This window comes from Mustela erminea, chromosome 3 (assembly GCF_009829155.1).
Source record: "Mustela erminea isolate mMusErm1 chromosome 3, mMusErm1.Pri, whole genome shotgun sequence".
NCBI classification, from domain to species: domain Eukaryota; kingdom Metazoa; phylum Chordata; class Mammalia; order Carnivora; family Mustelidae; genus Mustela; species Mustela erminea.
The window spans coordinates 94,085,040-94,111,905 of record NC_045616.1 but is presented as its reverse complement, the minus strand read 5'-3'; the positions used below and the strand labels follow the sequence as shown (position 1 = coordinate 94,111,905).

General features: G+C 48.4%; 1 protein-coding gene across 2 annotated transcripts; it reads left to right on the top strand.

Annotated features, from left to right (window-relative positions):
• The first annotated feature begins 1,459 nt into the window (after nucleotides 1-1,459).
• Nucleotides 1,460-25,725, top strand: SLC22A5 (solute carrier family 22 member 5). Of its 2 annotated transcripts, XM_032336772.1 has the most exons (10): nucleotides 1,466-2,055; nucleotides 9,305-9,408; nucleotides 14,228-14,382; nucleotides 15,376-15,547; nucleotides 16,711-16,837; nucleotides 18,518-18,618; nucleotides 20,311-20,525; nucleotides 22,186-22,368; nucleotides 23,614-23,749; nucleotides 24,333-25,725. In XM_032336772.1, exons 1-10 carry the CDS (start codon nucleotides 1,663-1,665, stop codon nucleotides 24,418-24,420), a joined length of 1,674 nt encoding a protein of 557 aa, XP_032192663.1. In that variant the 5' UTR covers nucleotides 1,466-1,662; the 3' UTR covers nucleotides 24,421-25,725. The 2 variants fall into 2 exon arrangements, with proteins under 2 accessions (XP_032192664.1, XP_032192663.1); XM_032336773.1 differs by lacking the exons at nucleotides 22,186-22,368; nucleotides 23,614-23,749; nucleotides 24,333-25,725 and adding an exon at nucleotides 21,035-22,179 and having other exon boundaries at nucleotides 1,460-2,055; nucleotides 20,311-20,805.
• Nucleotides 25,726-26,866: the final 1,141 nt, after the last annotated feature.

The following is a 26,866-nucleotide window of genomic DNA, read 5'->3' as shown; positions in this document are numbered from 1 at the left end:
TTCTGCGGACAGGAATATTGAACAGTAAGTATAAACAAAATGACTAAAACCTGTGTTAAGATTTTAATCTTCACTTTTAAAAAATTCTATTATGCTTTAAGGAAATTTTTATATTTCCCTGCATAAAACATGCTGGCTTGCTCTTCTTTATTTTTATTTTCAATTTAGAATATAATCACTATTAACTAGTGTTTATCCAATAGATCAATTTAAAAATGTACATTTAGTTCTCCATCACTAAGCCACTGTAATTACAAAAAGTAATATGCTGCAGTGTTAAATTTACAGCCCTCATTCTTAAAGGCTTTAGAATAGTGTTGTCCAATAATGGCCACTAAATAGCCATTAAAGTTACATGTGGCTACAGAGCACTTAAAATGTGGTTAACACAAACTGAAATGTACTGTAAAATACAAGGTGGATTCTTAAGATTAGTGGAAATGAAAAGGATGTAAGACTGTAAACTATCTCAATAACTTCTATATTGATTACATGATGAAATGGTAATGTTGGATATAATGGATTAAGTATCTTAACATTAATTTCATCCATTCCTGTTTACTTTTAATATGCAGGGTTGCCAGATAAAAATACAGAACACCCAGTTACATCTGAATTTCCTATGTCCCTGCTCATATATTAATATTATGAAATTATTCCTTAACTGAAATTCACATTTTAACTGGGTTTTTGTATTTTTATATTTTTATTTGCTAAATCTGGTAACTTTTTTTAATATGACTACTAGAAAAGTTAAATTACAAATGTGTTCTATCAGACAGTGAGGCTTTAGAATTATCTAGTTTTTTGTTTTGTTTTTGTTCTACCGACTGAGTTAACTGTGCAGAAATGCCTAATCTGAACATTTAATCCTAGACTGGGATCGACAATATGCTCGAAGTTAAATTTTTACATTTGTCTTAACAAGTTAAAGGCCAACGAAGGGGATATGTCGCAGACCAAAGTATAGAAAGGGCATTTGGATTAGAATTAAAAGGCAATGCTTCCAGCCTCCCCATCGGGGTACTTAACGGTTCCGGTTTCAAAATAATCCCTGCCACTCTCACACGGATGGGCGGTGTCAAGGGCAGCTACCTGGCAGTGGAGACTCTGGGCTAGTCACAGTCCCTCAGGAAAAAGTTGGCGGGGGTGGAGGAGGCAGTATTTTTAATACTTGATCCTCGTACCCTGCTCGTCTACACATCTCCTCTTCTGACTCTCAGGTGCTGGGCCAGCGACCTGGGCCTCGGACGCCGGGGCTTCGACCCTTACTGCCTTCCTTTGCCGAGGCCTGCAAGCTGGAGGGGATAGGCCACCGCCAGCCAGACCCCTCGGCCGCTGCCCCGCGCGAGACCCAAGTCCGCGCGGCGGCCCGGGCCCGCCCCTCCGCCGTCACGCACAGCCCCAGCCCCGCCCCCCCGTCCGAGCCGCACAGCCCAGTCCCAGAGCCCGCCCCGGCCTTCAGCTCTATGTAAGGCGGGTGTCTGGGGCCGCGGGAGCTCCCCAGCCGGCTCTAAAGGAGAGCCGTCTTTCGGCCGGTCCTGCGTTCGGTCGCGTACCGAAGGCCCGGCGCGCACGCGCACGCCCCGCCTCTGTCCCCGCCCCCGCGCGGCGCCGCGTCCTTCGACCCCGGGCAGCGCACCGCGGGCCGCTGCCGGCGGCATGCGGGACTACGAGGAGGTGACCACCTTCCTGGGCGAGTGGGGGCCCTTCCAGCGCCTCATCTTCTTCCTGCTCAGCGCCAGCATCATCCCCAACGGCTTCAATGGAATGTCTATTGTGTTCCTGGCCGCCGTCCCGGAGCACCGCTGCCGGGTGCCGGACACCGCGAACCTGAGCCGCGCGTGGCGCAACCACAGTATCCCGCTGCGGCTGCTGGACGGCCGCGAGGTGCCTCACAGCTGCCGGCGCTACCGGCTAGCGGCGATCGCCAACTTCTCGGCGCTCGGACTGGAGCCGGGGCGCGATGTGGACCTGGAGCAGCTGGAGCAGGAGAGCTGCGTGGATGGCTGGGAGTTCAGCCAGGACATCTACCTGTCCACCATCGTGACCGAGGTGGGTATCAGTCCTCGCGCCGAGGGCGAGGACCACAACGTGGGGAGGACCTTCGCTCTCCACCCCACATGGTGCGTTCTGGATGCTGTCCTTCTGTCCCCCAACACATTACACACCTCCAAGTGGGCATCCTCCAGGCACCACTTAGCGAAGTGACTTCTAACCAGACCGTGCCCCTCATAGCACGGGTGTCCTGCTGGCCACCAGTCTTGATGGGCACCTCGAAGAGGGAGCCAAGAAGGCATGGTAGCCCCTGGTAGATACTCTAAGACCCTGAATAATCAAAGACTTTTTCTAGATGGAGGTGGGAGTGTTGAATGGAGCAGAGCCAGAGCAAGCCAGAGCTTGGGCCACGGGCTGTCACAGTTTTTCCTCTGGTCTTTTGGCATCCGTTCAGAGAGAGAGAGAGAAAAACACCCCTCTTCTTTCTTGAAGAACTTTTAAAGCTAAAGGAAGCATGTGTATAAAATTGTCACGGCCTCCCTTCTCCAGTTACTTTCCTCACCCACCCTCACCCCAAAACGATAGTCTGGTCATACCCTATCAGGAATTGTTTACCTTGTGCTTTGGATTAGTTATCAGAATTTTATGCATCGGAAGATCCATTTGGGGTGACTTGTTGGTCTGGGATGTTTGGGAGTATTTGAAGGTAGTGTTGTTGGTTAGATTGACTTAAAGCATACAGGGTTTGTTTTTTGTTTTTTTGTTTTTTTTGGTAGGAATTGTGTTTGGGGGGGTGGGAAATTCTCATTCCCCAACCCCTTGGATTTTCCTTTTTAGGTGGCTTTGTCTGTCCCCTGGTGACCCTGCAGCCATTAGAGCTACATGTATGGCTGGTGTAAATGTGCTTTGCGTCTTACCCAGATGCTGGAACTCTAACTCTGTAGAGTCTCAGCAGAAGTGATCTAGCAGAACACTAGAAAGAGTCCTCAACAGGCAGCAGTTTCTCTGAGTTCAGGATCAGAGATTCACAGACTGGGAAAGCTTCCTGGAAGTGGCAGCCTCTCTGAGTCTGGGGTGTTCAGCTCTTCAGATGCCAAGAGGGGAACAGCAAGCAACAACCTAGAAGGAGGGCAGGGTTCACAGGGAAAGGGCTAATGAGGAGGGTGCACAGGTCCTGGTATGGCCTCAAACCCTCTGGGAGACTCAGAAGTCTTACAGGGGTTTTGAGGCCCTCTCTTATGTTTGTTCTGTGGGTGTCACCCTTCAGGGGAACCTAATCACTGCTCCGAGACACATGTGTGCATATACACACTTGCACATGTGCGCTTGCTCTCTCTGTCAGTATGTTTCGACGTTTGATGTCCTTAGCATCTGTGCCTCCTTAACTCCCCCAAATATGTAGTGGGAGTGTGATCTGAGTCCCACTGGGATCTCTCAGCTAGTGACATCATTCCAGTGTCCTGAGGCGTTGTTATGCCTCACAAGCAAGTTTCTCACACTCCTGGAAGCCAGTGAGGGTTGTGGAAACAGAGGCTGTCTCTCACGTTGCTGACAGAAGCCTCCAAGAAGTCATGCTTTGCAACACAGGAGTCCCTACAAATTCTGCTTCTGGCTGCCCATGGAAGGGGAAGGCATTGAAGTCAGAAGAAGCACCTTCCATGTTTTTGGATTTTGCCCTGACTTTTAGGTTCCCTCAGCTTACTCTACTCATTTGTTCTTGCTTCACCGCCCCTATTCTGTCTTGGGCTGAGGCTGGTGTTGGCACTACTGAGCTCCCAGCGGTCGGCTCTAACGGAAGGGTCCTTGAGCAGCAGCTACTTTGCTGCTAATGTCAGTCTTTCCTTTTTTGTATTTAGCCTATTTATTTAGCTGTCTTAGCGGTTTCGTAAGAGCTGTGTGCCCTTTTACCTACTTATAGGTTGTCAGCCTTTGCAGGGAGGCAAGGTTAATAGTTACTTAGCCTTTTGTTTTGGGATGCTGGAATGCCTGACTCTTAAGTCCAAGGCTGCCTGTTCCTCCCAGGTGAACAGCCACCCTCGGAAGTTACTGCATTAACATTCTGATTTTCTTTCAACCCGGACCTGGCTTGCTGATCACTGCAGCTAGTTCTGTGTGTGCTAAATGTTTCAAGCCTGCCCTCTGCCCCAGATCACAAGTAGAGGTGTTTATAAGTACATTGGTATTAAATTCTTCTTTGTTTTTCAACAGAAGATGAAAACTGTAGGTCTCCTGTTTGATTTTTTTTTTTCTTTGTTTAAGTATATATGTGTAGTATTAAACTCTGTGGTAGTTTTACATCTTGGCATCTCCCTGACATCATGCTGGATACAGACAGGGATACCCAGGGAAATTTTTGTTGAATGTGTTAATGAGAAATTTAAGAAAAATTATCTACAGTTTAAGAGCTAAAGGAGGAAAGGACAGTTTATTTCATAGAAGGGAAACTTGGGGCTGGTCAAAAAGCATTGACTGAAATATTTTAAAAGAAAATATAATTGCCTAGCCCTCAAATTGTGGCCTGCCCCTCTATGGATCTGCACAAGTTATTGGGATTGGTGGAGAAGAGGCGAAAGGGAATGTTTTGGGAATAGTTTGGTGGTCGTGCTTCTAGGCTGGCCCCTTCCCCGGCCCGTCATTCATGCATGGAGTACTTGGAGAATCAGCCATTCCACCTGCAGGGCTGCTCCAGTCTCTGAGTGCTTCTTGGCCCAGGACTGCCCCCTGCTCTGAAACCTGGGTGATTTCTCAGGCTGCCTGGGCTGCTTGCTTTTAGGTGTCTCCCTAGCTCAACTTGTAGCCAGAAAGATTCTTTTAAAAACTTACAGTTCTTCTTGCACCCATAAGTTGGGGTCCCTTCATCTAAGACCTGGCAGTTGTCTGTGTCCCTTTGCTTCTGCCCTTTCTGTACTTCTCTGAAGCCTTCTCCCCCAGCCCATAGCAATATTCTTACTTACTCCTTGTCCTGAAAAGCCTCTTTCTCTGGACTGTGTTTTCTGTCGGTGTTATCTCATGTACAGATCATCTTGGAAGATAGGAGAGCCCCAGCTATTATCACAAGCCCTCCTGAAGGACAAGCCACATCAACCTGGGAGGCAGGACTGGGCTGACTCCTTGCGGAAATACCTGGAATGTGTGCCCCACTGTTAAGTCTTTGCTGACTGCCTCATTTAAAGGAAACGCAGATCTTAGCCTTGCCTTTGGAGCTCAGGGCAAGACAGAAATGTCACTTGCAGGGCCCCTGGGGCCCCTGTGCACACAGAGTCATAGCAGACACATCTGACCATGAATGGTCAGATGTAGCTCTAGTCTAGCTAGCTGAGAACCAACACCCTGGGTCAAAGTTCTTAGAGGTGACACAGAGAAGAGGTTGAAGGAGCAAAAAAATAAATAAATAAAATCTATTCTAGAGATTGAAGTTCAGGGTTCATCTGGGTTTCGATCAGCCAAGCCTAATGTCCAAGCCCTTTAGTGTTGAAAGTTAACAGCCCTTTTTTTCATCCCTTCCCTCACTCACCTATGTACCAAACAGCCTTTCCTCTGCGGGGCACTGCCAGGCATTATAGAGGATATAGCAGCAAATTCTTTGTCTCCTTGCCCTGACAACCTTGGGGCAAGATCCACCTTCAACTGCAGCAAGAGGCAGGACAAAATGTGGGTAGGAATACATGGCATTCAGTAACAGGTGCTTATCAGGGTGTTTGACCATTGATGCGCTTAGGCCGGGTACATCTCAGCAAAGAGCTTGTGCCCTATGGGCACAGACCCTATCTTATTTCCCTTCCAGCCAATTCACAAGTAAGAACATTTAGTTCTCAGGGACTTCATCATTTCTGTATATCTCATAACTGAGAAGGAGTTCTAATTATATGGTGTGTACGAGATACATAATTCTCTCTCTTCGTAAAATTGGGTTAACAGCTTTATTGAAGTGTAACTGACATAAGTGGCAAATAAGTAAAGTGTACAATTTGAAAATATTTGAGAGAGAGAGATCCTTGAAATCATCACCACTAGAGAGGCACATTTCTGACCAGGAAGGATGGCAAGTCTAGGCCCCTTGCCAGAGTGGCTCCCAGATTTTTTGTAGGTTGTGCCTACTCTCACAGCTCACCCAGCTGAGGGGTCCCAGTGCTAGACTCATGACGTGAATCCTAAACCCACACATCTAGTTCTAATTCTGAGACTTGTTATCATCAGCCAGTCCAGCCCATCCCACACAGCAAGTGGAAGCATCAGTGAGCTAGTCTGTAGCTGCTTTAGTCCCAACTGGGGAGCCAGGACCTCAGTAGAGGAACGCTAGATTCCTTTGCAAATGCAACAAGCCTTGGGTGCATAGCTTGGACTGTCTGGGCTTCTCATCCTACCCTCCAAAGGAGGGTGCAAGCCAAGTCCTAGCTCCACTGCAGTTCATTAGGTGGTTGACAGGTAAGTGAATGGGCTTGGCTGGGTAGGATCTGGTCTGTGCGTGCCCTTGTGTTCATATTTTGAGATCTGTTATCTCTCCTGGCCCTACCCTTAGGCTCCCTGTGGCCAGTGGGCAGGAAGTGTTGGCTTTTGGAGTTTGGCTTTTGGAGGGCCCAAAACCAGGTCCCAAGGATTGTTAAGAATCATCAGTGGTGGGGGTGCCTGGGTGGCACTGGTTGGTTAAGCTTCCGACTCTTGATTTCTGCTCAGGTCATGATCTCAGGGTCGTGAGATTGAGCCCCACGCTGGGCTCCACATTGGGCTCCACTGGCAAGGAGCCTGCTTAAGATTCACTCTTTCCCTCTCCTTCTGCCCCTCCCTGCCTCAAGAATAAACAAACAGGGGCGCCTGGGTGGCTCAGTGGGTTAAAGCCTCTGCCTTCAGCTCAGGTCATGGTCCCAGGGTCCTGGGATGGAGCCCCACATCGGGCTCTCTGCTCTGCGGGGAGCCTGCTTCCTCCTCTCTCTCTGCCTGCCTCTCTGCCAACTTGTGGTCTCTGTCACATAAATAAATAAAATCTTTAAGAAAAAAAAAAAGAATAAACAAACAAACAAACCAACAAACAAAAAACAATTGTCAGCAGTGGTTGGAGAGCCCAGTTACTCCAGGGGGTTACATGTTTGCCCAGAGCAAGAACAGGCTGGACCCAGTGACAGGGGTGAGGCTACGGGCCCTAGAGAGATGCTCAAGAACCTACCCCAAGATGCCTTGTCAGCTGCAGAGTATAGTCTGACCTGGTTTGGGGTAGCACTGGCCTTGTCAGCCCAGAATTCCCTACCAGCCTGTACTGGGGGACCTGACATTGTTAGGGGAGGGGGCTGTAGAAGACCTGTCAGTTTGTAGTCTGGCTCAGCTATATGAGCCTCCAGCCATTGTGAGAGTCCCGATGAGAAGCAGCTCCTGACCCTTTCTGCAGTTTTTCATCTCTGTTGCTACAAAAGTTAATGTGTGCCGGCTGGAAATGGATCCCGTCATAGGAGCCCCAGTAGCTGTAACCTGGCCCCTGGAGCTCTGCCTAACACCCTGCCTTACACCCGGATGCCAGTACACCAACACCACGTCCCCCAGCTCTGACTCCCTGGCCGCTCCCATCCCAACTGTATTTATTTATTATGATTCCATTTATTCATTTGTCAGAGAGAACGCATAAGCAGGGGAAGCGGCAGGCAGAGGGAGAAGCAGGTTTCCTGACGCTGAGCAAGGAGCCAGATGCGGGGCTCCATCCCAGGTCCTTGGGATTATGACCTGAGCCCAAGGCAGCCGCCTCACTGCCTGAGCCACCCAGGCGCCCAGCCCATCCTGACTGTAACAGCCATGTCTGTATGGGGGCTGCCCTAGGAGCACTCACCCTTCTAGAAGGCAGTTGGTGTCTGGGTGCTAGCACCCCCGAGGCTGCAGGGGTGGGAGGGCTGCTATATCCTGAGCACTCAGGTATTGGTGCTCCAATACTTTTGCCTCCTGCTAATCTGAATTTTCTTTGGATTTGAGTTTGAGATCTCTGCCTCTTCCTTGAGATCTCAGCCCACCCAAGGTTTATTCCAGAGTGAAGAGCTGACTGTGTGGCTAAGTGATCCTTACCATTAGCTGCAGGTGTTCTTTGTGTCCGCCCTGGGGACTGCTTCCTACCCCTCTGAGGTGCCCTGAGGCTTTGTGCACACACTGCCTATCAGGGAAGCAGACTTGTTTCTCCTTCTGTCGCTGGTCTGGAAGAAATGCTCTCTTGGAAGCTGTACATGCCCTTTGCCTCTGTGACTGGGGAGCCAGCGGGCTGCACCGAGTGAAGGCCAGCAGCCTGGCACCAGCTGGGCCAGGGTCTGAATTCTCTGGAGGGCAGCGTTCTTGGTGATTACTGAGCGCCATCTCTCTGCTCTGGGAAACATTCCTTGGGAATCACCAAGGTTCTAGTTTTGGCTTTTCCCTTTTTTCAGCTCCTTGTTAGGCTTGGGCGACCCAGTGTCTGAATGTTCAGCTGCTTCCCTCTGCCTGCAGGCCTCTTTTCCTGGGAACTGTAGATGGAACTGCCCATTACTAGCTGGGAAACTCGAGCAGTGCAGCCTCTTCATGCCCCATCCCTGTTTCATACTTGGGGAAAAAGGCAAAATGGTGGAGGGGGGGACATCTTGTCTGACATTTGATAACCAATAAACAGGGGAGTGGAAGCTAAACCCAGTTTCTTGACTCCCAGCTCAGAGCTCTTGGCTGTAACTGGGCCTAGTGCTGTGGGCACAGCGTAAGGGATCCCAGCTGTTAATGTCACCTGAATGTCCCAGGGCTTATTGGCTCAGAGTGGCACCTGAACAGAACTGCAAGAACAGATCCGGGTGGTGTGTCCTAGGCCCTCTGGCCCTAGTCCCTTGCTGGGTGCTTGGACTCTTATAGCCCCAGAGCCCTGCTCTAGAACCACTCCTGTGCCATTCGAGTCCATGACCTGAAGCCCACTGAAAGGGTACCCTGCCCCATCCACAGCCCTGGGCTCCCCCTCCCCACCCTTCCAGGTTCCCAGAAGCAGCCATGAAAGACCTCACCTTCTCCTGGATTGACAGATGAGCACTGTACTTGCTTCCTCCCTACCCTCCCTCCTCTAATTAGTAGCAAAACAATGGAGCTGAAAACTATGAAAATCAGGGCATGGAGGGGGCCCACTCTCCATGTGAGGGAGGAGCTTCTCTGCTTTGCTGCCCACAGAAGCCTTTGCCTGCCTGCAAGAGCTCAGGTAATGGTGCAATAATGCAAACAGAGCCTGCAGGGGTAGAAGATACTCTCATTTCATTTTCCAAAGGGCCATAAATGTAAAACATTTAACAAAAGAAGTGAGTGATACATCTCTTTACTCCCCTTACAGTGGAACCTGGTGTGTGAGGACGACTGGAAGGCCCCGCTCACAGTCTCCTTGTTTTTCGTGGGTGTGCTGGTGGGCTCCTTCATTTCGGGGCAGCTCTCAGACAGGTAAGGTGGGTGTCTGTCTGCTGCAGCTGCAGGGACCATGGCACCAGACGAGGAGCATGTATGTGCCTGGCTCTTGACTTCAGATGGTGGTGTTCTCTCAGCCCAGGGTCTTGTGTTTTATAAAAGGAGAGAAAGCTCTGTCTGTGGTATAGACTTCATACCAAGCAAAGAGCCAACAACTTCTTCCCCCTCGTTCTTCCTGAGCAGAACAATCTGAGCTAAGTGTATACATAATCAAGTAGACCAGGAAATATGCCGTGATTCACTGCTTGTACCAGCCTGGCTGGCCTTTCCTAGGTTACTCTTTCATGTCTCCGAGCATGGGAGAGGTAGACACCACATACACATGCAGGTGAACTTTGTCGACGATCCTAAGGCATCCAGTGAATGGCCACCTCTGTATTCCCCAGACTGTCATTCTATCTGTGTGATGAGAGGAGGGCTCACTGGCCAGTAGGGCTGTAATAAGCAGAACTCTTGTGTTCACAGGGCTGATGCCCCTTAGCTTAGAGCTTTTAGCACCTACTTGACAGCAAGCAGGACATGTACTGTTTTGACCCATAAGAAGGTTATTTATATAATTCCAAGGCTTTTACCTCAAATTCCATTTATGGCTTAAGGAGTTCATCTACTCTTGAAATTATGTGCAAAATTTTAGAGATTGTATATGAACATTTTTTCTGGAGAAAGGTCCACAGTTTCCCTGAAGTTCTCAGAGGGGTCCATTATGTGGTATCTTTCTACCCCAGGGCTCCAGGGTCTATTGGAGAAGCCCGCGGTGAGAAGAGTAGCCTTCACTAAGGTCCTTGGCCATCCTGGCTCACTCAGTGAAGTCTCAGCATCCTCCTAGCTGGTTGAGTACTAATAGAGAAGTTCAGGATAAGAATGTCGTCCTACTTTAAGAGCAAAGTTATATTATCCCAGAGCACAAACTCAGGTGATGTCCTGGCATGTTTACCTCTATAGATTATTGTCTTTACCTGAGAATTCACTCCTCATAAGAAATATGTGCATTTCTCACTAGATTTATGTTTCTCAAGTGTCATCTAGCCATTAGAAAAGGGACAAATTATTGTAATCTCCAGTGAGCACTAAAGAGTCACATAGGCCACGACCACTCATTGACAATTCTAGACAGGCCTGAGCCATGTGCCCTTTCAGGGGAAAGATCTTTGCTTCCTGAGATCCTTAATCTAGCAGCAAGTATCAGTTGATTATTTATATTTATCTAACAAACGCACTGCACCTAATATGTGCCAGCCACTCTTAGAAGCACTATACAAATTTAAAAGAATGAAAAGCAAATAATCCCATCATAACCCTTTGAAGTAGGAATTATTATTATTTTTTTAAGATTTTTATTTATTTACTTGACAGACAGAGATCACAAGTAGGCAGAGAGGCAGGCAGAGAGAGAGAGATTGGAGGAAGTAGGCTTGCTGCTGAGCAGAGAGCCCGATGCGGGGCTCGATCGCAGAACCCTGGGACCATGACCTGAGCCGAAGGCAGAGGCCCTAACCCACTGAGCCACCCAGGCGCCCCATGAAGTAGGAATTATTATTACTCTCATTTTACAGGTGGGGAAAATGAAACCCAATGGAGTTACATGACTTGCACAGTCCCAAAACTGGCAGGTGGCAAAGCTAGGATTTGGGCCCAAAGAGTCTTGACCCCCCTGTTCTCGGGCCATGCTCTTCTAGAACTTGCCTTCTAGCAAGGCAGAATGTACTAAACAATTAATTGAGAGGTATACTTGTCCTTCGTGGTGTAAATGATACAGAGAAGTACAGGATGCTAAGAGAAGGTCTGATGGAGGAGGCCCGGAGAGGCTGCCCTGAGAAGGTGAAGAATGCCCTGGGAGTGGAAAGAGGAATAGAAATCAAGCAGCTATAAAGGAGTGGAGAGAGGAAGGAGCATTGGAAACAGTAGAAGCAAAATTAATGAGTATGTTGAGGACCACCTTAGTCCTTTGAAGGGCAAGTACAGTGTTTTACAAACCCTCTAGAATCTCATCAGTAGACTTCTTTAAAGGGCATCTAAGTCGAGTAGATGAAGTAGCTAAAAGTGTGGCTGTTCTGACTGGGGCCCTCCCTTCAACTCCCAGCATCACCCTACAAACTTGGCGACATCCCCATGGAAGATGCCAGACCATATGGGATGGACAGTTTCTGATCTCATTACTTCTAAGTAAGCTGGCTCAAAAACCTAGGCCAAACAAATGACCTCAGAGCAGTAGATTCATACCTCAACTTGTCTGGGATAACCACACTTTTCCTTTAGGGCAAAGATCAGTAAGCCTGAAATTCAAGAGCAATGAAAATAATCCTGGATGGTCACCATGTTTTATCTGACCTTCTTGAGTTACCTTTGTGTGCATGAATTACAAGAGGGGCACAGCCCTGGGAAGAGGTAGACTAATGCTTACTGTTTTTTAAGCACATTCATGGTTGACATCTTGTTGACAAACTTTAAGTCTGAGCCCAACCCCAGACTGGTTGCTGAGGACTGGTGCTATGTAAGGATTCGCTGGGTCTTTCTCTTCCCTACCATCCATCCCAGGGAGCCCATGGGAGGAAAAGCCATGGGTAGAGGTCACACCTGTCTCCCTGTAGGAGGGGACCTTCCCTTGGTTGTCATGTTTCATGCTCTTATACAATCATGCAGGGGGACTTAGTCTCCTTCTAAACCGGGTTTCTCAACCTTGGCACTATTGACATTTTGAGCCAGAGAATTCTGTGTGATGGGACACTATCCTGGGCATTTTAGGATGTTTAGAATATCTCTGGCCCCTACCTGCTAGATGCCAGTAGCACAAAAAACCAACCAAAAAAACCTGTTTCAGTGGAGAGAAGTGCCAGACTCTTTAATGTGGCAGTAAGGGTTTTGCAGCATGGTCCCCAGCCAATTCCTGTGGTCTTCTGTTGAACAGCTGACACCAGGCCCGCTGTCTGCTGTCTGCTCATGTCTTTGTGCCCCCTCCAGCCACGCCTGTGTGTGCTCTTCTCAAAATTCCCCAATCACCCCCATGACCTTCCTTGACCATCAAGCCTAACTCAGGGTCCCCAGTTTATATTACCCTGCTTTCTTGTGCCTTTTCTTCATAGCACGCATCAGAAATTGGTAAATAAGAGGTGTTATCATATGTAATGTTGGTCCCCTCCACTATACAATGAATATCATCAAAAGTCTGGTCCCTATCGTCTACTCCCCCTCATCAATAATAACTTCTTTGGGCCTCATCTCGGTGTCCCGTCATCAGGGAGAACTTTCCTGAATCCCTGCGTCCCCAGCCCCTACTCCCAGGCCAGGGTAGGGTCCTTGTGAACCTTGTGTCTCTTGTGAACCTGGGTGCTGGTCCTTCAGCACACTTGTGTCATTGTGTAATTGCAGGTTCGATAGTATGAGTTGTTTGATGAGACTATGATTCCTGTCTGTCTTAACCACCTATAGGCCACAAGCCCCTTGAGGGTAGAAACAAGAGTTTTTTTGTCTGTGTTTTATAATTCCCCTGTGTCCCTAGCACCTAGTATATATATAATTGAGGTTCAAATATATATTCTTTGAATGAAAATGGGTGTCTGGCCAGAGTCAGGTGGAACCTGCTAGGTTGAATGAAGGACATTGACTTGTTCCTCCCTAACAATGACACTGTCTTTAAAACAGATCAAACCCATAAAAAAACAACATTAAAAAAAGAATTTTTTTAATGAACACAGATACAGAAAACCATGCAGAAAAAATGTGTGGGTTGATGAATTATTCCAGGTAAATAACCTTGTAACTACCACCAAGTCAAGAAATAGGACCTTGCTGGCCACCAAAGAACCCCACCCCCCATGCACATGTCCCATCCCAGGAACCACAGCCCTCCCCCACATAAATAACCACCAGCGTGGCTATTACAGTAATCCCTTCCTTGTGGGGTTTTTGCAGCTTTATCAGCCAGATGTGTATCCTTAAACACAAGTTTAATCTTGTCTACTTAAAAATTTTTGATAAGTTTTTGCAGGATTGATTAAGGGATTCTTCCTCCATCCTTTTCTTTGCCAGATGTTTTATCTTTTGCACTCAGGGCTTTTCCACTATAGAAATTTCCAGTCTGCATTTTGCTGATTGCATTCTCATGTGCAGTTCAGCACACTCCTCCTTTCTTGGTGTTTCTGCAAATTGGTGGTGGATCTGGAGACTTCATCAGATCCAGGCTCATACCCTTTAGCGAGAGTAGGAATTATGCTAATTCAGTTATTTCTTCAGGGAAAGACTGTTAGTTGTTAATGAAACACAGTGCCCCATCATAATGCCCATTTGTTGAGGAATATAAAATGGTGATATTCTAATTTTATCACTTCTTTTTCATTTAATAGTTGGAATACTTCTATAAATGATATTTTCTTTCATCTGTTATTGGTTCCTATTCATATACTTTATAGTAATTTCAGGACAAGTGTTTCTTTCCCCCTGTTTGCCAGTCTTCTTTTAAAATGACTTGTTTCTTTATCATCCTCCAAAGTAAATCAGTTCTTTTAAAAAAAAAAAGAAAAAAGCCATATGAATGTATGGATTTAAGCATAGTGAATGCATTTTGATTTCTTGCAATCATTATCATAATTCTGGCACTGCCTTGAGGGCAGTCCTGGTGCCTGGGGGAGAGGGGTGAGTAAGAGCCCTGGGACCAGAGACAGGGACTGTCCATGCCCTGTACCCTGGCAGCCTCATCCATGACGCCTCCCTGAATGGCTCTGGAGAAAGTCCCTCTTGGTGGGCCCACTTCTGCTGCCTTCTCCCAGCTGGAACTCTGTTATTGTCTTTTCCTTTCCAGGTTTGGTCGGAAGAATGTGCTCTTTGTGACCATGGGCATGCAGACGGGCTTCAGCTTCCTGCAGATCTTCTCAAAGAACTTTGAGATGTTTGCTGTGCTGTTTGTCTTTGTGGGCATGGGCCAGATCTCCAACTACGTGGCAGCATTTGTCCTGGGTATGACCATCAAGTTGGAGTGGAGTACTTGATCCTGTGTTTCACTGTCACTCCACCACCCACTCTCTAGAGACAGCTGTGGTGCTCCTCAAGGGGAAGTGGTCTCTAGCAACACCAACCAGCGCTGTGTGGTGAACTCAGTTTGCCCAGCCTTGAGTCCTCAGGAGCACGACAGCCTGAATGCTGAGTTCCAGATCTTTTCTGGTCTTGGAGATGTGCACCTTGGTCCCCTTAGTATTCCATAGCCATTTTACTAGAATTCACCCAAGACCATCTGTGGAAAAATGGGACCTTCCCAGATCTGAGGTTGCTGAGAAAAGATAAGAGACATGATATAAGGAGCAAGGGCCACGAATGGCAGGCCCACCAAGAAAGAAGGCTGCCTCTTCTGCATAGCATTGTGTCCAGAGAAACTGACTGACAAGAACGAATTGATGTGAATACACTTGAGTTTCAAGACCTTCAGAGTTTTAAGTCCGAGTACACACTGTGGAGCTTTGGCTTGTTCTCACTGAAGAGTCACCAGTCTCACTCTCTGGAGGAATCTAACTCTAGTGTATTGATCTTTGGATTCCTTGGGTTGTATGTTGAAAGGATTGTTTCTTTCTCTTCACATTCAGTAGAATAGCCTTTTAAAAAAAAAATACTTCCTTGAGTCCGCATGTGTGTCCTTCATGATGACTTCCCCTTTCATAAATTCTTCCTCATGTGAGGATTACACGTTGAGACCTCACGTGGCATCTTTAGCACATGGCATGAGGAAGTGATGAAATTTGCAAGACAGAACCGTTCCTGGGAAGCCTAAAAGGTCATGGTGGCAGTGGGGGTGGGGGCACCCCAGCAGGTGGTCAAACTGCAGCAGGTTCAGAATCCCATCCCTCCCTAGGGCGCGGCTGCTCTCTTTCCTGTATGTTGAGAATTATACAAGAGAAGATGAATAAGGAAATGACCTAAATGAAAGGACTAACATGCCTCCTCCCTTGTTTCACACAGGAACAGAAATTCTTGGCAAGTCGGTTCGTATTATCTTCTCCACGTTAGGAGTGTGCATATTTTATGCATTTGGCTACATGATGCTGCCACTGTTTGCCTACTTCATCAGAGACTGGCGGATGTTGCTGCTGGCGCTGACAGTGCCTGGGGTGCTGTGTGCGGCTCTCTGGTGGTGAGTGTCGCCTGCGCCCAGTGGTGCCCACCAGCAGATGTCTTCTGTCCAGCATTCACTAGGGGGCAGCAGCAAGCCACAAATCCCTATTAAGGCTCCCAGAGACCGGAAGTAGCAATTCTTTGTAAGTCATTTCAGAATGTTTTCTCCATACTCAGAAGAGCCAAAAAGAAAACAAGATGAAATTCCCAGACATCAACAGACTTGTTCTCAGTCCTGTGCTGTGCTGATCGAAGTGCAGGGAGAAGAAGTAGTAGTAGCTGAGAGATGATGGGGTCTAGCATGACCTTCAGGAAGCCTAGGCGCTAGTTCTGGCTTGTGTTCCCGAGGCTTCACAGTGCAGGTGCTGGAAGAAGAGGGAGAGCACTGGAAGTGAGAGTCCTCAGGGTGGCCACACAGAGGAAGCCAGACTCCATATGGGCCTCCAAGATAGAGGAGTTAGGCTACCAGAGAGGAGGCCCTCCTTACCCAGAGAGGGAACACAGCAGAGAGGCTGAGGTGGGAATCGCACCTTGTAGGTGGGGTTGTTGAGATCACGGCTCCCCTCAGAGCTGAGAGCATTTCAGAGCATAATGGAAGAGAACATAGAGCATAGCATGGGTCCTGGTCATGACCAAAGGGCAGGGGCCATCAAATGACATAGGAAATAAGATCCACAAAGTCTCAAAGTCCCAGGTTCTTTGATAAACTTATGTAGGGGATCTGACAAGTCACTTGTGTGGATTCCGTATAGGGAGTGAGGAAAAACTGTAGGCGAAGAGGTCAGTGCAGAAGCTTCTGTGGATGCTAGAGCCAAGCCAAAGAGTACAGTGGGGCAAGGGGCTGGGCCAGCCTGCACCCACCACAGAAGCCAGGCTTCCGGAGCCCATCTTGTGCCTGTCTCCTCACTGTCCAGCAGGTGGCACCACCGCTCTTCAGAAATGAAGGTGGCCAGCCTGAAGAGCAACAGGCCCCTCTAAATTTTATGCACTCCAGGATACTCAGAAGCTCACACTTTGGATCATTAGTGGGTATGGTGTGAACCATCTCTGGTTGGTCTGGAAACACCAGACATTCCCCAAATGCATGTCTGGTTCTAAAAGCCCGTTTTCCTGCCTCCACATATGTTCCACCTGGTCTGTTGGGCAGGATGGTCTCAGCAAGATGGCTCCTTGTACTTCCAGGTTCATCCCTGAGTCCCCCCGGTGGCTTATCTCTCAGGGACGACTTAAAGAAGCAGAGTTGATCATCCGCAAGGCTGCCAAAATGAACGGGATTGTTGCACCCTCAACTATCTTCGAGTCAAGTGAGGTAAGCCCTGCAAGGGAGCTGGTGAGAGGGTCTCGGTGACCATGATTTTAGGGCAGCACCATGCAGGAGCCCAGCCCTCTCTCTGCCTGAGCCCCAGCAGCCCCCAAGCAGGCCTTGTTAAAATTCACAAGTTGGGGAGAAGGCACCAGCTGTTAAATCTCTTCACCTTTCCTGTGGGTTTTAAGTTGACATACTCTGTAAATTCTTTTCTAGGCAATCATATAGTCAAACCATTAAGAAACACTTTCAGTAATAGGCGTTTCATGAAATTGGCATTGTGGGAAATCATTGCTTCTTAATGCCTTATAGTTTCTCATTTTAAAAGAAATATAGTACATAAAATATGAAGCAGAAGTAGGTTTGGAGTTAGAAATGTTTGGTCTCCTTCCACTCACCAGTCATTAGTTGCTGCATATCCCCTTGCAGCCAGGTTCTTGATATCAGCCCCTTCCCCCTACCCCACCCCTCTTGCAAACCCTGTTCTCATGCACCATGAGTAATTTCCTGGCTCTGCCTGATTCCTGGGTCTTGCTTCTCCTTCCTGTTCCCTCTCCCTCCGCCCTCTGCAGCAGGCAGTTTTTCTTAGTCTCATGACTACCAGAAGAGGTTAGAAGTTGTAATTGCTGGCTGATGAGCTTCTGGAATGTGTCTCTGATCTGATGGGAAGATAAGGGACCTGCTGTGAGAACAGCCACCAGGAGTCGTACTCAAGTGTGTTCAGAAGGAACATGAGAGACGCTTGGGACTCGGGATGCAGACCCAGGGCTTAGGAGAGGGAGACCAGCTACCATGGGCTCAGAGAAGCTGCTGTATTGGGCCTCACAGTTAAGTGCTGGCTCAACACCAGCTCCCACTCAGCATGTTCTGGAAGGGGCTCGAAGCTCAGACGTCAGGGTAGGAGGAGGTGGCAGGGAGGGCTTTTAAGTGTGGGAGCCTTGGTGGCTTTTCATTGGGGGGTCTGTCTGGGGGAACCCAGAACCCCACTGGCATTGTTGAGGAAATGAGGCTATTTCAGGGGATCCATTAAGTCAGAAGTTGACCTTTTGTTGAACTGCTAACTCGAGAAAAACAAACTCCAAAGCTGGGTTTGCTTAAGAAAGCAACATCAGTGTGTTTAGACGTGTGGTTTATTAATGTTTGTGGCTGTGCCAAATTTCATAGGAAGTAACTCTGGGTGAAGCTGAGGTCAATTTTCCTGTTTTTCTATCTGAAATTTTTTTCCTTGGAAATAGACCAGTAACTACATGGTATGAGGACTCAAAACATTAATTCTTTTAAAATATCAGATCAATAAACTACATAGTCAGTTTCTCTCTCTGACCAGAGGGCAGGGAGCCAGCCTTGGGAAGGAATGCTCAGAGACCTCCTTGGAATGTGGTCACTGATGGAGGCCGGAGGTAGGGCCAAGAGGCTTGGGCCTCTGCCTTGGCTGCCTCTGCTGAGGGGCTGGTCACCACTTTTTCTCCTTATTCTCGTTCACTAATGGGTCATTGACAAGGCCTGGGGACGCCTTCTGCATCTCAAGGTGCACCCACTAAACTTACTCTTCTTTCAAAGAAACATAAAACCCTGGCCAACTCAGAGACACAGAAAGCTAAGGTGCTAGGGTTTGGGGTTTATTATTGGATCCCTGAGTCTCCAGCCTCTCCCTCCCATGCCCTTGTCATATCGTTCGTGCAGCTGCAAGACCTGAGTTCTGAGAAGCAGCAGTCCCACAGCATCCTGAATCTGCTTCGAACCCGGAATATCCGAATGGTCACTGTCATGTCCATAATCCTGTGGTGCGTAAGTGAGACCTACCTGAAGCTTCCAGACAAAGCGTCTGGCAGTGGCTGCCAGGTTTCTCATTGGCAAATGTGTCTCAGACCAAAACTGATCTGTGTCATCAAAAGTGGAAAGGAGCTGCCATGCAATGAGAAAAGTGGGCATATCATAATTCTGAGCTCGATGGAATCTCAGAGAAGGAGTATGAAATCTGTTGGATTTTTGGGAAGCTGTGGAGTCTTCAGGGAATCCTTCTAGGTCATGAGACAGATCCTTGGTCACTGTGGGCCCTAGTTTGTTTCTGTCCCCTGTGCTTTAGACAGTGACTGAAGATCCTTTAAGAAGGATCTAAGTGAAATCATTATGTCCTTTCCATTACAGAGACTGCTGGGTACTGTCTGGAAATGTGGAAGCAGGACATCCTCACTCTGGGATGTTCAGAGACTGTCCTGGAGGCAGGGCTGTGGTTCCTTCTAAGGAGGCATTTCGCCAAGTGTGTCAGAAGGGCATTTGTGAGTTACCAGAGAGAGGGGACACAACCTAGTGCCTCAGTAGCATTTGCTCAAGGATTCTAGCATTTGCTAGAATTCTAGCAAATTCTAGAATTTGCTAGAATCCTTGGGATTCTAGGAGAATACCTGAGCCTGCTGGGTGACAAAGGCAGACTTCATCCCTGAGTCCTTATTACTAGAGTCATCTAGCTTTGGGCCAGCCAGCTCTTTGGCTCACTGAAGGGGTTACTGTGAGTCACTTATTTCTAAGGAATGGCCCAGGATCCCTCAGGGTAGTGCACCACCCTTGCGTTGGCCTCAGACGGGACCAGCATTCAGCCTGCCCAGCAGACCGGCAAGCCTGCGATGAGTCATCTGTTCTGTGGTTCACCCAGGTGCTCCTCCAGCCCTGGATTCCCCAGGGACTCCTGGACATTTACTTTCCCCAGATGGCACCAACTGTGGTTTCAACGTGCAGATGAGTTAAAAACCTCTAATCCATAAAGGTCTGGTGTGCCAAAGAGTGCTTATCATCAGCAGACAGAGTGCCTGCTAGAGATGGGGTCCGGGCCTGGGATGCCAGGAAGCATGTGGATGAGAGGTGATGTGGCCCCACCACTGGGGGCCCCTCCCCTTCTCCACGAGTACAGTGGGGTTGGGGTCTGCTGCCTCTATTCAACCTCCTGGCTGGTTGCCACAGAAAGAAGGTCTGCTGGGGGGGGTCTTTCTCCCAGTGTTTGACCTAATGATTGTTCCTCCTTTTATCTGATCCCTCCAGTCCTGTCACACCCCACTCCATACTGTCCTCCGTGCTCACTCCCTCCCTCCTTCTGCAGTTGCTAGATTTGGGGAGGTTAGAGGGTAGGGAAGTAGCTGTTGTAGGTACTTCAGCTTAGGGGTTTTAAAGCCAAAAGGCAGGTTAGAGGGTGTTACTGGGTTTTTGGTGTTTTGTTTTTTTTTTAAGAAAGTAAATCTGTCTGAACTCTATACGCCTTTCTGCTGGGACACTTCCTGTTTGAAATGTCCTGATACTGCTCTGGCTCAGAGTTAGCATGGGGATGGGAGGATATTATTTTCTGTTCTAAGAAGACTTGGGGTTAAGTCTGCTCTCCTCCTGGTAAGGATAGTTTTGAATTTCCTGCAGTAATTGTATTTTTAAAAGTTGTTCCGGTTGCTGCTTCTCCAGCTTCTCCAGCTTCTCCCTGCACTCTGTTTCAGGATGACCATATCAGTGGGCTATTTCGGGCTCTCCCTCGACACTCCGAACTTGCATGGGGACGTCTATTTGAACTGCTTCCTTTCGGCAGTGGTTGAAGTCCCCGCATATGTGCTGGCCTGGCTGCTGCTGCAGCACGTGCCCCGACGCTATTCCATGGCCACAGCCCTCTTCCTGGGCGGCAGCGTTCTCCTCTTCGTGCAGCTGGTGCCCCCAGGTAGGGACGCTGTGCATCTGCAGTCTGGGGTTTTCGCTGAGTCACTCACCTCTACTGGGCTGTCTTCCCCAATTCATAAAGAAAATAAAATAGTGCTATGCAGCCTTCACCAAAAAATCAAGAGGAAGTGTCTCCTGGGACCAGACACTGGCCATGGCCGGGGCTTTTGGGGAGTGGTGAGAGCAGCCATATGGGCTGTGGTTAATGGTACTCTCTGCCCCAAGTTAATGAGTGCGTATGTGTTTTTCTCTGAAGAGTAAGGAGTAGGAAAGGGAGCCAAACCCATGGCTTTTTATTTTTATTTTATTTTATTTTTTTATATTTATTTATTTGTCAGAGAGAGAGCGAGCGAGAGCGAGCACAGGCAGTCAGAGTGGAAGGCAGAGTCAGAGGGAGAAGCAGGCTCCCCGCGGAGCAAGGATCCCGATGTGGGACTCGATCCCAGGACGCTGGGATCATGACCTGAGCCGAAGGCAGCTGCTTAACCAACTGAGCCACCCAGGTGTCCCACCCATGGCTTTTTAACCTGGCCTACCTTAGTCATTTATTTATTCAGCAAGTGGCTCTGGAGTGCCTCCCTGAGCTAGGCACTGTTTGGGGCATGAAGTAATGATGCAGAAGCAAACAGGTCGGGCAGAACACCAGGCCTGGAGCTCACACTCTAGTTGAGAAGACAAGAGACAAGTAAATAATATGCTTAATATGGTACAGACTGGGTTACCTTTTATCATAACAAGAAAGGAAATGGAGAACTAGTTTATATAGAGTGAACACGGACAAGGGCCCTGAAGAGGGGGCAGTGGAGCAGAAACATAGATGAAGTGAGAAGGAGAGAGTCTGAGGAGGAAGAGGGAGCTGAGCTGGAAGAGGTGAAGGGAGGGGCCGGGAACAGCGTGGGTCTCACAGGCCATTAGCTGGATTTGCTTTTCCAAACTATCTTGTATCCCACAGATGGGTGGGAGGGAGCCCTTTTCTGCAGTTTATAGAACACTTTGTGGACCCTTGTCTTCCATTGTGGTGCCCAGAGTTGTCAGTGTATGTATGGATTTGGGGGTCTCTGGTGATCTCTATGTGCCGGTCCCTGAGCCCCACAGCACTCTGCACAGGAACAGTGTCCCCAGCCTGGCAGGGGAGTCCATCAGGGTACACACAGAGGGGTTCACCCCAGAGCCCAGGGCAACCCACAGGCCAGAGTCTCATCATCGGCACAGCAAGCATGGTGGTTCCGGGGATCATTCCTGGGGGTCTGCTGCCCTCTGAATTGTTGAGGTCTGAGTAGAGGGAAACTTCCATCATCCACAAGTCCTTCAGTAACTCCAGTACATGCAGAGTACCCTTCTGGGGTGCCACCTGACCCCTTGACTGGCGCATCTTTAGTGACTTGTGGCCTGGAGCAACTTTACTTGGGCTGTTGAGGGGCTCATCACAGTGGTATGTAGGCTGAGGAGGAGAGTGCGTCCTCACACAGTGGCAGGTCCCAGCCTCCTCTCAGTAATCAACTGGGAGGGACAGCTTGGCTACATTCACTTATCCCACAGTAGGACATCAGAGAAACTGTCCCCCATATCCCCAAAAGCAGAAAGTATGTTTGCTTCAGGCACGCCCTGTAGCAGCACAGCATGAGTTGGTGCCTTCTACTCTCTTCCCTTTTCCTCTCCAGGTTGGTACTACTTGGCCACCATCCTGGTGATGGTGGGCAAGTTTGGAGTCACTGCTGCCTTTTCCATGGTGTATGTGTACACTGCTGAGCTGTACCCCACCGTGGTCAGAAACATGGGCGTGGGGGTCAGCTCCACAGCATCTCGCCTAGGCAGTATCCTGTCTCCCTACTTCGTTTACCTCGGTGAGTGCCATGGGCTGAGGGCACGTAGGAGGTGGGTTGGAAGCACTGAAGGCCCTTGATGTGAGCCATTGGGGGTCATTAACGGCAAAGCTGGCACCCACAGCAAGTGGGTCTGTCCAGGACGGCACCTGTGCCTGCACCCAGGCACCCTGGGGAGGACACATTCACTGATACGTGGAAAACAACTTAAAGACTAGCTGGAAATCAGTGAGATGAGCAAGCAGAGTTTTTCTGTTTTAGCCCTCCTAGGCCTTTCATCAGAGGATACGGTTTCTTTATCCTAAGAAACTGCATGGTGGTATCAGGAACCCATGTACTTAACTGGAGAAATTTCTTCTTGGAATCAAAGTATAAAAGGAGCACAGAGGGAAAGATGGCCATTTAGGAGGTCTGATGTGCTGAGAATTATTGTCATTTGGAGCAGTTTGGTTTTATACTGTGTATAGATCTGCCTTGTACCATTTTTTTAAAAAGATTTTATTTATTTGTTTGTTTATTTGAGAGAGAGCAAGAGTGCAGAGCAGGGGGAGTGGCAGGCAGAGGGAGAGGAAGAAGCAGGCTCCCAATTGAGTAGGGAGCACAACATGGAGCTTGATCCTAGGACACCGAGATCATGATCTGAGCCGAAGGCAGGTGCTTATCCGACTAAGCCACCCAGGCATCCCTGGCTTGTGCCATTTCTGTGTAACAGGGAACCGATTTATTCTTCCTTGAAATTGTTCCCTCATGGCAGCTGCTGTTCCCTGGCACAGCCCTTGCCAGCACATCTTTGGGGTGCGTTGGCAACCATCTTGAGAGTACTCAGGATGTGTTGTGAACATATTACATGTATCTGACAAGCAGAAACACCTTATCAGGCCTCAAGGCAAATCAAGCAAGTTGTGACCCATCTGGAGAGGTGGAGGAGTTATTCCTGTCCCTGGATGAGAATCTGGAGTTCTGTGGAAACCCAGCATTGAGAAATAGGAATAGTAATCACAGCTCAGTTCCCCTCCTCCCTCCTCCTGGTCTGCTCCCTTTCCCTGCACCATGGGGCGCTGCGGGACATCTGGGAACCTCTGTGCCGGCTCAGTTCTGAGAACTGTTCCGGTGCCAGATGCCAGTCTGGCAGCTCGGACTGTGAGAGATGCAGAAGCCTAGGAGGCATGTGGTCCCCTATGGAGTCCTGAGAGCACAGAAGGAGGGAGGGAGGGAGAACAAGTCTGACCACATCCTTGGCGTGAGGTTCTGTCTACTCTGCCGTAGGTGCCTATGACCGCTTCCTGCCCTACATTCTCATGGGAAGTCTGACCATCCTGACAGCCATTCTCACCTTGTTCCTCCCAGAGAGCTTTGGCACTCCCCTCCCGGACACCATTGACCAGATGCTAAGGGTCAAAGGGTAAGGTTGCTCTCAAGTTGTAGTGTTGATGCCCTGGGTCCAGGCCTGGCTGAGAATTCCTGCACAGACTCTCATACACACCATGGACTAGTTTAGCCATCAGAGGGGCAGAAATGACGTGTTTACAGACTGTCCTGTCTGGTCTGACCCAGACCACCGTGTTGCCATGTACCTCTTGAGTACCATAGCAACTCTGGGACAGCAGAGACTAGGAGAAGCCTTTCAGAATCTGCTCTAAGACTTTTTTCCCCCTTAGTGAGATAACCTAAGATTATCTGGGTTTTGTTTGTCTGTTTAGAGACTGGTAGACATCTTTTTTTTTTTTTTTTTTAAGATTTTATTTATTTATTTGGCACAGAAAGAGAGAGACAGTGAAAGAGGGAACACAAGCAGGGGGAGCGCGAGAGGAAGAAGCAGGCTTTCTGCTGTGCAGGGAGCCCGATGCGGGCCTGATCTCAGGACCCTGGGATCATGACTGGAGCCAAAGGCAGATGCTTAACGACTGAACCACCCAGGCGACCCAAGACTTGTGGACATCTTTTTAAAGATTTGTTACTAACATTGGTTTTGCTTGTTTTTATAGAATAAAATACAGGCAAACTCCAGGCCACACAAGGATGTTAAAAGATGGTGAAGAAAGCTCCACAGTCCTTAAAAGCACAGCCTTATAACACCACCTCCAATACATGAGGTGAGGAGGGAAGACTGTGTCTTGTCAGAAGCAGCTTGTGTAGACACGGAGTCCTTCAGCAGGGGAGGTCTTTGCTGTTCATCCTCTTACCCCTGGGTCTGACTTGCTCCTGGCTGGACAGCTGGACTCGGGCTGCCTGTGGTTTAGGCACACCACCTTCCCTCCAGACCAACTTGAGATACGTCCGAATGTGCAGACTTGCCAAATGATGGATGGGTGCTTCCTAAGAAGTTAACTATTCACCAGGACCTATGGGACCTGGAAAAATAGGAGAGGCACGTGCTAAATTTACATATTAATTTCAGACCTCCTGGAAAGACTGGAGGTCCCATCTCCCCACCTAATCTTACCCCCGTTTCCCTCTCATGGTGCACTTTAAAGGAAAAGAAAGAATCGCACAAGGAGTTTGATTTCTCACACTTTCTTAGTCACAGGCCACATTAACTGGGATTGTTGGCTTCCCCAGGCACAAGAGCACAGTTCTGGGGAAGTCTAAAAGTAATTACTTTGGAAGGAACTGAACAGGTTTAGAACAAGGGCAAGTACATTGATTTGTGAGCTCTTGTACCCCTCAGTGTGACTCCTGGGTAGACTTGTTTACATCTGATCCAAGCACTGGGCTTGTCCAGGCCCATACGAGATGCATCAGCAAATCTCTTCTCGTTTTCCACTGCGGAGTAAATCACATCTCCTAGCTACTGTGGTTTCTGATGTGTGGTTTGAAGGAAGTCTATCAGTGAGAAAGAGAGACAAGCAAACTCATCTCTTCTCTCAAAACTATAAGGTAGAATTTATTTGTGTTTTGTTTGTTTGTTGTTTGCTGTAATGTCTTTTTCTGCTTAAGTTATTTGCCCTTTAGAATACACTTAGGAAGGGCTGGTTCCCAGCCTCCTGATCTGTGTCCTTGTGTGTGTTTTTGTGTTTCTCAACCCAGAATCCCTCTGGCGAAGGTGTGCAGTTGCCGTTTGTGCAAGGCCTTATCAGCCTTCGCCACTAGCACCTTCTCTGTGTGCCAACAATGCCGTCATTGTCTGTGTTCCTTTTGTGATACCTAATCATGGGGAAAAAATTACAAAGAAGAAAGTCAAATTGTGTTCACAGTCTTTCAGCATTGCTCACTTGAGAGATATTTTGTGTTTGGTGTAACTGTCTTCTATGATTATGTTACCATGGTACTCCTAAAGCATAAGCCTCACCTGGATAAAAACCGTATTTTTGTGAAAGCTCCTGAAGTGCCTTGGGAAATGAAGATGTTTTAATAAAGAAAATGATTTTTTAAATAACAGCAACTGCCTACCACCTTTATTTCCACCATTTGGTGAGTCAGGCTGTACCATCACCTCACTTTGGTCTGTGTCTCCTTGTGCTCATTCTAGCCATGATTGGTACTTAGTGCCTGAGGCTCGGATTTCATCCCTTTCACCCTAGTAAGTGACTATAGACAGAGCAGCCTTCTTACACAAGTGTCTTGGACTCAGTTCCCCTGAAAGCAGGGGCTCAGACCAGCACTTCTATGTGGCTAGGTAGTGTATTTGGGAACAGGATTCCAGGGAGCAGGACTAAGGATGGGGAGGAAACAAGGAGAGGGGGAGACCCAGCGTGAGGATGTTAGAGCCAGCCAGAGCTTCTAAGGAGCCTTAGGGAATAGGTCTCAAAACCATCTGATCTGCCTCATGGACAGAAGGGCATTTATTTTTTGGCCCCCCTTCCCATCCATCAAAAGCAGCCCTACGGGAGTCCCCTCCCCACAATTCCAGGTTGCGCCTGTGTGAGTTCTGAGCAGGGTCTTCCTTCCGGGTAGAAAGCAAGAGGAAATCTATCGCAGCCTCCAGGGTGAGGCACTGTCAGGTTGCGCGTCAGGGAAAACAGTCAAAGCTTGTGTGAACTGGTCAGTGCAACAATGGCTGGAGTAAGTGGTGGGGCTGGGCAGACAGTGGTTTGGACACAGTCCACAACACATGTATATATAAAATGTGCCACAGGGTGATTTGAGCTGGAACGTACAGAGAGACCTGGGTAAAAAACTCCAGTGTTAGGTAAGTCAAAGGCCTGTCGCATAATATAATACGCAGCATCAAATTCAGGTGGGAAGGAAGGAAGCTCATCTTCTGTAACCCTGTTGGCTTCTCCACGCTCCTCAAACTTGATTCTGTGCCATGTTTCTAATTAACTGCCTTCACGGTGACTCCAGAATATAAATTATGGTCCCTCCTGCCCTTTCTCCTGTTGCATGAATGAACAGTTTCTGAGTTTTCTCTCTTATTTTCAGTGCTACTGATGTCAATCATTTGTGGCTTTCTGGGGGCCAAAATCACAATTACCTGAAAGCTGAGAACTCTTCCTTTGCCAAGGCAATAGCCCATGTTACTGCTTCTGGGGATGAGCCAAGCATCTGAAAGTTTAAGCCCTCTGTCTGGTCCTGCTGG